This window comes from Haliaeetus leucocephalus, unplaced genomic scaffold, assembly GCF_000737465.1.
Source record: "Haliaeetus leucocephalus isolate CR32 unplaced genomic scaffold, Haliaeetus_leucocephalus-4.0 Scaffold212, whole genome shotgun sequence".
NCBI classification, from domain to species: domain Eukaryota; kingdom Metazoa; phylum Chordata; class Aves; order Accipitriformes; family Accipitridae; genus Haliaeetus; species Haliaeetus leucocephalus.
In genome coordinates, this window is record NW_010972648.1 from 43,509 (window position 1) to 56,021 (window position 12,513).

The 12,513-nt window shown below is 38.5% G+C and overlaps 1 protein-coding gene across 4 annotated transcripts in view; it reads right to left on the reverse strand.

Moving 5' to 3' along the window:
• Positions 1-4,982: 4,982 nt before the first annotated feature.
• The window catches only part of ZBTB43 (zinc finger and BTB domain containing 43), a 7,666-nt gene continuing 135 nt past the window's right edge, over positions 4,983-12,513 (reverse strand). Inside the window, exons 1-3 of one of the 4 annotated variants that reach the window (XM_010566466.1) lie at positions 10,594-11,064; positions 10,153-10,239; positions 4,983-8,523 (exon numbers count right to left, since the gene is read on the reverse strand). In XM_010566466.1, the coding sequence (XP_010564768.1) occupies positions 7,106-8,500 (1,395 nt within the window). In that variant the 5' untranslated portion in view covers positions 8,501-8,523; positions 10,153-10,239; positions 10,594-11,064 and the 3' untranslated portion in view covers positions 4,983-7,105. Of the gene's footprint in view, positions 8,524-10,152; positions 10,240-10,593; positions 11,065-12,347; positions 12,471-12,513 lie in introns of those variants that run through there. The other 3 variants (XM_010566465.1, XM_010566467.1, XM_010566464.1) reach the window with 3 other exon arrangements.

The following is a 12,513-nucleotide window of genomic DNA, read 5'->3' on the forward strand; positions in this document are numbered from 1 at the left end:
CGCCGCGCCGCTCAGCCCCCCGGGTCGGACGCGCTCCCGGCGGCCGCCGAACCTGGGGCCCGCATCGCGGCCGGGGAGGGCCGGCGTCTCCCGTGCAGCACGAAGACAGACGGGAGTTTAAGCCTTTGCTGCGGTCGGTGCGTACGCGGGCAAATCCGTCCCTCGGGCTCTCACGGTGCTTGGCTTCCTAACGTAACGCGCATTCAAAAAGGTACCGGTAGTGGAGGATTTAAAACAAATGAGAACAAAGGCGTCAGAGATTACTGTGAGCAGCTCAGCATGACACCAGAAGCGTTCCTCGCTGGAGGGGTACGCTCTCCCGCCTTTGGAGACACCGGTCGTTTTTGTCCCGCAGCCTCGGGCACGCCTCAGACGGCACACCCGTCTGGGAGCACGGAGATGCAGCGAGGAAGCTTTTAGGAGAGGACCACCCCCCAGCTGTGAACTACCACCTTTACTGACCACCCTAACCGAGGAATTAAAGAGTTGACTCGTGCTACACTGCCCTTGTAACTTACACAAATTGCTTTAGCAAGCATGCACGTGTTTTTTGAGCTTATCTTGCATATGCTTGTAGTTCGCGTTGGGCAACGATTCACTGTTTTACCAGACAGTTCACGTGCTGCTCGATAAAAGTCAGTGAACGCTGCCAGTAGGTACCGCTGGGATATCCACGTGGTCTAACTTTGGACATCACGTTTTGTCTTCAGGAGGTACATCTTTATCTCCCCATAAAACATACGGAAGACAGCCTTCAGAAATGAGGTGTTGAATGGTAATCAGATAAAGTAGCAGCTGGGGGGGGGGGGGCATCCTGACCAATGCATAAATAACAAAGTTAAATAACAGGTGCACCAATTGGTATTTGTTCACTCATATCAAAGAAAATCAAAGGCTGATTCTGAACAGAGAGAGTACTTCGGGCTTGTTCTTATGTGTATTCAGTAAGCATAACCCACAGCAATAGCAAATCAATTTGCTTGTACCATATTCTGTTTAAAAGTTGCTGAAGACCGAGGAGTGTGTACACAAATACTGATTTCTCCAGGAATTAGCTGAATATGCTTTAAATGAGTGAGCTCATGTTTTGTTTAGATAGCAAGCATTAAGCTGCTGAGTAAGAAGCATCAGCTATGACAGTTCCATGAGGACTAATAGATGGATGCTGGGCAAAGTAAGTCATTCCATTCAAGTACCTAAATTTGGTCAGGGAGAGGAGGAATTCACACAGGAAGATAATGGAAACTTAATCTTTAATACTTTTTCGCAGTATGAAATTTTTCATACTTGGACAAGAAAAAAAATCTACACGTTATCTGTACCTCCTTCAAATTTACCTGTAGGCTTTTTGGGCATGCAGTTGCTGCTACTATGAAGCGAGTGTTCTGGAATTTTCCTATCAGCCTGTACATTCTGTATTGTAACTCCAGAGATGACCATTCTGCAAAAAACTGTTATAGTAACTCCTGTTTGATAAATTTGGACTAACATGGGAACCAATTACCTAAGCACCAAAGGAATGGGCCCAATTCCACAAATTCATCAACTTACTGTGTTATAAAAAAATCACTTTTTAGTTTAGTGTTTTCTTAGGCTAGGCTGGCATGTTCTCAATATTTCAAGAAGACACATTACTAGATACACTTTTTCTTTATATATTTAATAAAGTTATATATCAACAACTTTTGGATTTGTACTTGTTTGAGCACTTATCGTTTTGGCAAAAGTGAAATATTAAATACTAGTACTAGACATGCATTCCTTTCATTCAAGCTTAAGAAAACATTTACAAAGTTGACAGATAACATTTATTAAAACATGTTATACAAAAAAGGGGCATGGGACTCTTCTATAAGAAGAAAATATTGAACAGTAACATTAAATTAAAACCATGCTGTACAATTAGGACAGCAATATTTATAGACAAAACTATCCAACCTCTGCAATACAGGCATAACATCTCACAAAATATCAAGATATGCAAATTTACTATAAATGACTTGTTTAGAATAAAAACTTATAGCTCATTAAGGAAGATTCACTTGACTTGCATAAACAGTTACATTTCTGGAAGAAATATGGAATCCCATGAATAATAAAAAAAAGGAGCAGCAATCAACAGACACAGGCTTCAAGCAAAAATCAGAACTTACAATTTAATCACATTAAAAATATACCATTTTGTTTTCCAGCATCTTTCCCTAGGGCACTGCCAGTTTACAGCTTATAGCTAAACAAGCCTAGCTATCCAATGAAGCATTTAAATGATTAAAAAAAAAACAAACAACCAAACAACAACTTTCCTTTGTTGTTTTGAGAAAGGTTCTAATTCTGTTAAAGCAAAATACTCAATACACTGCTGTAGGCTCTCATAATTCAGAGACAGGTCACCTTTCTGGCACCAAAGTGTTGGGATTACAAGACCTGACGTGCCTCCCTTCTTTCTGCCTCAGTAACACAGGGACATCAAATATTCTTTTTATTAATGAGAAACCCAGTACATTAGCCTTTGATCATCTGCCTTGCTTTCGATACAGGACAAAGTTACTCAACCCCAGAAACGCCTCAGATGAAAAAAAGCTAAGACCAAAAATTGTACTGACAGTACCTTCTAGAGTCTACCTGCTCACCCATAAAACAAATAAGGTAATGCTTTAAAAACCAAAACAACAAAAAACCCCAACAGTGGTGTGTGAAACAGGAACCTTCTCCCTCAAGAGGGTCAGATACGCACCTAAGCAGACATATAACCCTGCTAATAGTTGAATTTTTCAGAATGGTAGTTACACAGATTCCATGGTAATTAACATCTTAGATTCAAAATGGAATGAAAAACTTAGCTGTAGTATCATTAAGTGTTCTTACCACTGATTGGACAATGAATGGCTTCACAGTAGCAGGAAATTCTGAAAGCCTCCTGTGTGTACAATGATTCTGGTTTTCAGAAGACATTCACTTTACTACAGCCAACAGCGAGCAATATAAAAATGCACAGATGTTTCTAAGCCATATCATTAAAGGTGATGAAGCTTAAGGGAAGATTAATGAAATTCATTATACACATATGCATTCATATTATATATATATAAGGATTGCTTCCCTCCTCCCCACAAACAAGAAATAATTTCTTGTATCTTGAACAAGACCACTTCATTAGCAAAGATTAAGAGCCTGACAGAAGCTGCATCGCATATCTTGATTTACTATGTACATCTGTATTGGCCATAAATTGCAGGGTTTTAGTAGTAGGGGGCTGCAAAGGTGACATGTGGCAAGAGGTTGCGAACTGCAACCTGTGCTAGTCAAAAGAGGTTCTAGCCTGCACTGAAGCGGATGTAAACAATCCACTGCATGCCCAAACTTCAACCAGAGGTTCACACAGCGCCTCTGCTTAAACATACTCTAAGAAAGAGTGGCAGCTGCTAGCAAGAGGTACACGGAGACACATAAGAAGATACTCCTGGGGAAACACATTTGGAAACACATGCAGAGAAACTGAAGAGCTGCTCTTGGGACAACACATGGAGAAGACACTGAGAACATTTATAGAGACATACCCACAGAAGGACTCACTACGTGCCTGAGAGGATTCACTTCTGAGGGGACTTTGGCCTATAGCTAAGCCATGCCAGAGCAGGTACACCTCTGAAGTAACCGAGGCCCATAGGAGACGCAAGCTGGAACAGGCACATCCCTGAAGGGACTATGGCCCAGCATCACCATGAACAGTGACACTGACCAGCCCAGAGCAGCAGAGGACACCCACTAAGAAATGAAGAGCGTCAGACAAGCCAGTATGCATTATGAGCCCAAACTCCTGTGTGATCTGTCACCTCACTAAAAGAATTGGCATAGGCTGAGTGCAACTCTTGGTGAAAACAAGGAAAACAGAAGCAGGGAGGAAAGGTGTTAGGCTTAAGTTGAGACTGAGGAAGGGGGAGGAAAGATGTTTCCTTAAGTGTTTAAGTAATTTTTTGTTACCTTTTTTCCCCCCAATACCTGAATCGGCGATTAGCAGTTTGTCAAAGGGCAATAAATTAAACTGAGGAAAACCACCACAAGTCAACTGTTTTGCCTGCGATAAGCAAAAGTAAGGATTATAGACATGTATCTCAAGCTTCCCTCAAATCATCGATCCTCTCAACTAGATCTCATGACAATCATATCAGTATTTTCCTGCAATCAATTGGTTTCGTGTAAATTAATATCAGAATGCCAAGCACTACAAAATCAGTGGAGCAACTTTTGTTGGACTTTCAAGACAATGTCATAATATGGGGTAAAACAGTAATAGGCAAGTATTAAAAAGTTACTATTCATGCTAAGTCATTAAAAAAGGACATGGTTCTATAATATGATCTACTGGACCTGTTATAAAACCTTTAAAGTGTCTCTCGCAGTACATTTTATTTTAAAGCTTTATTTCAAAGTAATCTAACTGCAAATATGAGTAATGTTCAACTTTGAAATGTCCCATATAAAAGTCATTCCAAGCTGATAAAAGAAACAGTTTTGCTGGCAGCTCTGTAGGATGGTCTGGGTTTAACAAATAATTTCTTGCTTGACCATGGTTTTCAGCCTGGTGTTTCTGACCAGCCTTTTTTATGGTTAAATGGGAAGAGGCACCCTTAACCTTTTTATGCAACACTGAAGTGACAATTTGAAAGGGGTTGAGAACTAATGTAATATACAAGATCACCTTTGAAATGAGTATGAGAATACCTTCCCTCAAATGTGATGATGGTACTTGCAGAAATGACACCCTGTATGTAGTAAGGCCTTGGAGAATGGAAAAATAGGGCCACTGAGTGCAAGAACCCTTTTCTCTACACTCATGTAAACAGGCAAGCATTATAATTTATTTTTTTTTTTAATATTAAAAAAGACAGTGTTAGCAGTGTGGAAACAAACCATAAAGGGAATATAATTTCTAAGTTTAAAAAACATACTTATAAAGTTTTACGGTTTGTTTTTTTTTTTTTTTAAATACAAAGTGCTTCTATACATTAAGCAGGTTACAGTGTTAGTGAGCAAATCCCTGTTTAGTTACCTTGATTACAAGGGTTATATATGGCCACCATGGTATATTGTAGAGTTCAATTAAGTGCTAAGAATAGGAACTCTGTGGTGCTGACCATTCATGCCCATTGCCAGCAATGGGTTCATCATATTTGGGAATATCTGTTTTAACAAAATTCCATATGAAAAATATCTGAAGCATTAGAAGATTAAGAATTAAGAGCCTCTTAAAAAAATTAAAGTTTGTAAGTAGAATGCCAGAAAAGAAGTTACAGTAATTACAGCCCACTGAGTAGTAAACCCCCCGCTTGTACCAGACATTCATGTTCAGGATACAGTTCGGCTGTATCTTAAGACAATTTGTAACAGGGAGTTCAAAAAAGCATCTTAGTAGTAATTATCTTTGTGTGTTTTTCCTTGTAATGTCACCATACAGGGTCATCTGTTTAAGTACATTATCCTGCATATTGCAGTATCTAAAACATAAATTGGGGGCAGAGAGGCTTAGGCCTTCGATGCTGGTTAACTTTTTCCCCCATGTTACCAGCACTGTACTTGGACATCACCCCTTTCTATTACAGTCTTTGTATGCTCTAAAGGCTCTTTCCTTTTTTATAATATGTTTCAGTAAACTACAAAGAAGGGTTAATTGCTTTTGCATCAGACTGCATTAAGCTTTCAACCCCAAAATCCTGTTGCCACCTTTACAATTGATGCATTCACTCTACCTGCAGAGCTGGCAGCATCTCTCAGAACTACAAACACTCCTCCATCTATCTCTAAGAATGAGAGCCCAGCATATAGATCCTCACCCTAAAGAAGCAGAAGTGCCACTTTCCCAGTAAAAATCCAGACTTCGGATGTGAGCATGGTACCATGTTCTGCAGTACCATTAACAGATCCAAATACCATACTTTCTACTTTTTTTCCACAAGCAACTTTGTTTGAGGAGGTAAACAACTCTGGCTGCTTGTGATCACATGTAACCAGTCACAGTAGTTCAGTACCAAGAATCTGTATTATAGTTCTTACTATTCAAAGAGTAAAGAATTAAAAGTATAAATACCTATCAATGACTAAATTTTCCTAAAACAGGTTTCTAAAACTATATAGAAGTTCTCAAAGAAGTTTTTGTACCAATAAAAAGTCAATTCATGAATCCACAGAGTTTGGTACTTGCTACTGTAGTAAGCCACAAAAATCTGAACAGAAAACTACAGTTTAAATGTTTGATTGGTTTGGGTAAGTTCCAAATGTTACATCTTATTTCTTTTTTTTTTTTTTGACAAGCTATACTTATTACAGACACTTCTAGAAGCTCTCACGATGTAGCAATCAAAATCAAGTCAAGCCAAGACTCATACAGCATTAGACCCTAGAGGAGCAAAGACAAATTATACTTAATACAGATTGAAGTTTATATAGTGCTCAACTATATTTAAGTGCTTTACAGATTCTAAATAGAAATCAGCACAAAATTAGACATTTGTTTTAGTAAAGATGGATAAAAAAATGGAAGACAGATAAAGGAAAGCCAAACCATCTTTAACACAGCCTTTCATTAAGCAATACAGCAAAGGCTATTTAATGATGTACACTATCTAATGATGCATGTTAAGTATGTTGGCCGTCTCCAGTTTGAGGTGGAATTCTAATTTTTTTTCATTAAAATGTGAATCATATAACCTGGTTTAGTCATCCTAGTTCTCTTTTCCACTAAGTAGGGCTACTTGAATTCCTGCTTCATCTATGTATTTGAAGGATTTGGGTCAATTTAGAACTGGGTTTTACTGTGAGTTTAGAAGACTTAGAAAAACAACAGGGCTTCTAAATACTGCTGTGATTACAATCAATGTCACAAAGACCTTACAGACCTCATTTTGCAAGCACCTTTCAGATTAACCATTTGCACTTCACACATTGAACACCTGGAGTAATACTGTGGAAAATAAAAGTTTGGTCTGCTTATACCAGCATAATCATTAGAACTTGTTTTTTTGAGAATTTACAATAGCAAGTACCAGACATTATTTGCATAATTAGTTTATTTTGCTTACTCTACTAAACAAATGTAAGCACTAAAGTCTTAGTTCATCTCAGTAGTACTCTGCTCAGCTTTAGAAGCTTGATATGACTTGGTACAAGAGGTCACATGCCGATGAAAACTGTCCCGCCACATAAATCTTTTCCCACAGATGTTACACTCGTATGGTTTTATGCCTGTATGAATTTTCATATGGCCTACAAGATGGTGTTTCATTTTGAATTTCTTACCACAGACACCACAGCCATAAGGTCGAAGACCAAGGTGCATACTCATATGCCGATCTCTCTGACTTTTGTGTGTAAAGCTTTTTCCACACTGACAAGGATACAGCTTATCAGCATGTGAGAATCCAGTGAGGGATGTTTCTTCTTTAATTCCTGTAGCCATTTCAATGCCTTCACCATAGCCTGCTGCAATCATAAGATCCTGTCTGTGGGCACTTAAATTTCCATCTGCCCTTTCACCAGAAAATTCTTCCATAGAAGAGCCATAGAAGTCAACTTGTTCATCATAATTACTTTCATCTGCCTGTTCATCAAATTCTGCTTCCATCTTTTTGTCACCTATATGAAAGTCTTCAACACCCGAAGACTGGATTGAATGATCGGCCTGAATAGCATTCATGGATTCAGAAACTTGGTGCTCATCATAAGGATTATCCACACCTTCACAGTCTTGTTCAAATCTTTCTGGTTTCACATGGATCCACCGCTTGTGAGACATGATGCTGGGTTTGCTATACATAGGTCTGGTATACTGATACTCTGCACTATCACTAGTTCCTTCTTCGCCATCCTGACTTGTCATTCCAGTGCTAAGTCTATCATGTTCTGTTGAAGAATTACTGGGAAGGTACTCATGTTCAGTCAGCTGACATGACAGCTCATCTTTAGAGCTCTCTTCTTCATTTTCGCCATCCCTTAGTTCCTGCACTTTGTGGAATTCCGTCTGTCCTCCAGAGCCAAGTTCAAAGGTTTCAACAAGGCCATTGTAACTACTACTGCTCGGGGACTGATGATCACTGCCATGATTCATCTTCTGACACAGAACTGTTGGGTTCCCCTCTAGCACTTCAGTGCATTTATCCACTACATGCCACATCTGAAGGAAACTTGCTGCTGTCAAATAACTAACAATTTCTGGAGCAGGCATTACCAGCCGACCTGTATAGGTAGACAGAAGAATGTTTTCAAATACTCTTGGATTCATCACATCAGGCAGGACTATACGCCTGCTGTTTTTTAGGAGAACCTGATCACAGAAGTAAGGTGAACTAGCTGCAAGAACAGCTTTATGGGCTCTGAAGAGGTGGCCCTGAACTACAATGGACACATCACATAATTGTCCTTGCTGGCGCTGCTGGTTTAACTTCTGCAAAATGGTGCTAGAAAAATCTGGAAATTCCACTCGAAAAGAGCTTGACCCAGACTCCATTTCATTACAAATTTAGTGTTGTGCTGCAAGAAAAAAAAACAAAACAAAAAAAAAACAAAACAGAAATTCTGCTTAGTAAAGTATTGATCTTTCCATTTCCTTCTACACTTTTTCTTTTTTCTTTAACAAGTAACACCTAAGCAGACTCATACGGAACTCAACCCAACATTTTCTGGAACCTATGTTACTGCTATGCTTCTATTTCTCCCACCCCACCACATTACTCTCTTTTCCGAAAGTTGTACTGAGGCCACAGATTGCTATGTCAGCACATTTAGTTGTGTTTTTTCTGTCCAAGAGGACTCGGCAACGATAGCAGGAGCTACAAACAGCATGTTACCCAGTTGAGATAGATTAAGCATTTCAAGCCTGAGTTTAGGATAACAAAACCAGTTATTTGATGAAATTATAGCAGTAGAGTTATAACTCCACGATGTCCCAGAGTTTATAACAGTACATGAAAGATTCTGCATTTCAACTGCCAACAAAATCATCTCATTGATCCCCCAATAAAGACTGATTGTACTCTTATGAAATACTCCACTTTAAATGAAGTTTTCAAAAGCCAACATATTGATTCATACAATGACAAAGACTGCATAGACAGAACCTACAGAGAATGAGGCTTATGACTCTTCTAGTGGTATTTCCCTGTCATTTTATTAACTGAAAGGTGGAATAGCAACATCTTGTACAGTTGTAGGACTATAATCCAATCTTTTAATTCTGAGCTTTTTCAGATGTTATTATAACATTCCTTACTTAAAGAAAAACCTTACAGAACTTAAAATGTTAATCAGGAAAGTGATACCTCTGCTGTACAGAATTTTTTCTGTGTGTACCTTGTATATATGTAACAATGCAACAATTATATGCTAGAAGCTCAGGTAAGAGCTCACAGATTTTAATGTTTGTATTCCCACAGGATCCATATGTCTTACTACAATGTTAAGTCTTTTAAGCAGTAATACAATTCTCTAAAATGTCTACTTTAAATTTTAAATTGAATTTGAGACAAATTTGCATGTTATTATCATTAGAAATAATGACAGAAATTTAAATGCAACTATGAAAGACCAACATTAGCTGCCTGAATAAGTTAAACTCATGCAATTTTTCAATTTGATAATGCATAAATTGAATACAATGGAATTCCAGAAGAGCCATAGAATAGCAAGCAGTCTTCCTCTGTCAAGTTCTGTTTCTCCGAAGTTCTGTCAAAGTTTTAATAGATGGGGCTGCAGATCTGAGAGAGAATACTTAGTAAATTAGGAGATAAGTGTATACATACAGAGTTTAAAGCACTTTGTTAATACAGTGCAAAAATAGAATTTGCATTACAAACAGTTGGAGGACTCCAAAATGAAAGTACGTCCATGGAATACAGAATCTAGAAAATATGATTATGAATCCCTGCTACAGAGAGCCTGTACAATAACCATAGTACTTTCCGTACAGTTATGTAACCATCAAAAGAAAACTGTTCATTTAGTGTACTGTGTTAAAATGCTGGCACATTGGCACAAATGTATGACTACTAAGCGCGGAAAAAGCAGCAGTGCTTGCTTACAAAAGGCAGACTACACAGGAGTGATTATGTAAATCACTCAATGTTTAATCAACAGCTCATGGCTGCATAATCCCTTCCTTACCATTCTGATCTGTTTTCCAACTCATATTCTTGACAACTCTCCCCCACTCCCCAAAAACCTCAGTGTTCCGTCTCGAAAGTTTCAGAGCTAGAGAAGGATGACAAGCATATGGAGCACAGGTGAACACAGACTTCTGTTATCTTACATAAAGTTGGATAGGTTTTCTATAGAAGAGAGAGCATGGGAGTCAGAAAGCCATCAAGACTTTTCAATAAATACAGGCCCAAACTCCTTGTAAACTTTGAAACTGGCATCTTCTGCAGACCTGTGAATATTATGCTTTCAAATTTCCTTTTAATTTTTCACTAGAAGTATGGTATCAATCCGACTCTCTTATGAAGGTCTATAAAGAAAACAGACTGGGAAGAATAACCTGCTATTTATGAAACCCATGTGTAAACATAAATAATCACAGCAACACAGTCAAAAGAAAAAAGGTACCTTTTTTGAACAGTTTCCTTCCTTCTTCAAGTCTTACACTAATTTCCAATGCTGGGTAGGAGGAGGAACTGAAAGGAGTGGATAAAGCTCCCACTGGGGGACAGTCAAATTACAAAAAATTTTGTAGTTGAGCACCATAACTGTGCTGTATACAGTCACGTTCACTTTTACGTTTTCATAAATCGTTACTGTTTTAATGGTTGAAACAACTGGTTAACAGGTGTTTATCAACCACCTTGAAATCCTCAGATTTAAGATGAGAATCAGTCATAATTTTAATCTTTTTTTTAAAAACACTTGGTGGCACAAGGCAGTTTTCCTACAAAGACTGCCTCACATGAATCAGGGGTGAGCTGTTACATTCTGCTGAAACAGTAACCAGGATGCATCAACTGAGGAAACAGACTAAAACTTGCAAATCTAGCACACAACTACTTTCAAGTGCTTTGACTAACAGTGTTAAGAAACAGAAAAGCCCTTTTTATCACAAAGCATTACTCCTCAGAGAGTCCTCAACTTCAGCCCTCATAGCTTGCTTTAAGTATTTGACAAGCTAAAAATGATTATTGATATCCTCGAACAAGCTTCTTGAGATGTATTCACAAAAGTATATGGGAATTTCACGTGAAAGTGCAAAACAGAAAATAAGACCATTTCTCCACCTTTCAAGTGAAATAAAAAGTCTCGGGACAGTCATCAACTCACCAGATGTGAATTACCAAACTGTCATACCTCAAGTGTAAATGTGGAATTTGGATTGAACACTACTACATTTATAACTACTTTTAGCTGGTCTCAGAACAATCTGTATGAACGTTCAGAAGTCTGAACATTCAGAATTTTATTTAGTAAACCCAATGGACTATTAGAAACAGCAGATTTTTAAATTACTTCCTTGGAAAAGGAATCTCTGAAAAGCTTGCAGTTCAGCTGATGATCTTCAAGTTGTCACCTACATAATAGCAGAAGACCACCTCTAAATCTACTGTCTTCAGCACCCCTCAGTTTTTTTCCTCAAAGCATCAGTCCTGCTATGTACCCATACAACCAATCCACTTCAGGAGACCAAGTCAGCTACTGATGTTTTCCCAGAGAGCAACAGAATACTATGCCTGTCAGTTCAATTGTTAATTTTTCCTACCACTTTGCTTAAAACAACTTGACAACGTTATTTCAGTATTTCAAACAGTCATCTTACACTTAGTGTACATTACATAATACCTACATTTAAAAAAAAAAATAATCTTTTTTTATTATGCAGATGCAGTTCTTCACCTCCTTTCAGAATATTCTCAGATTTTAGACTATATTTTTCAATACTTGCCTACAAAAAAATATAAGCCTTCAGGATATGTTCAGCTGAAATTTAAGAGCGACATGTCTAGAGACCTTACATAATTACTGCTAGTCTAAACTGCCATCTTTCAGCAAGGGCTCGGCATACCACTACAGAAACAATTCCAGGCAGGAGCAGACTTTTGTGTATTTTAAGTTCTCATGAAAACCAAAGCCATCAAAACATAAGTAAAATATCTTCTACTAATAAAGCCACACACGTCAAGAAAACTTTGTTTTTCCAAAGAGGTTTCACTTCCTGCTTTTACTACCTGTTCTGTTTCTGCATTTTCTTTATCCCTAGCTCATAAAAAGCAAAATCTTTCTACTTCCCGTAATAAAAAAAATAATTAGCCTCCATGCTGCAACACCGAGCGAGACACACAAGGCACACGTCAGCTGCTTAAAAATAAAATTACTTCAAGAAGCACTAGTGGGCAGTTCCCTCAGTTCGCCGCACGCAGAGCTTCCGAAGAAATTAATCTCTTACACCTGCCACAGCAGCACCTCGAACGCTACAGCACCCGCTGCCGCGAGCGCACCGGCGGGGCCCTCTCCGGAAGGCGCCGCAGACCGCGGCCGCAG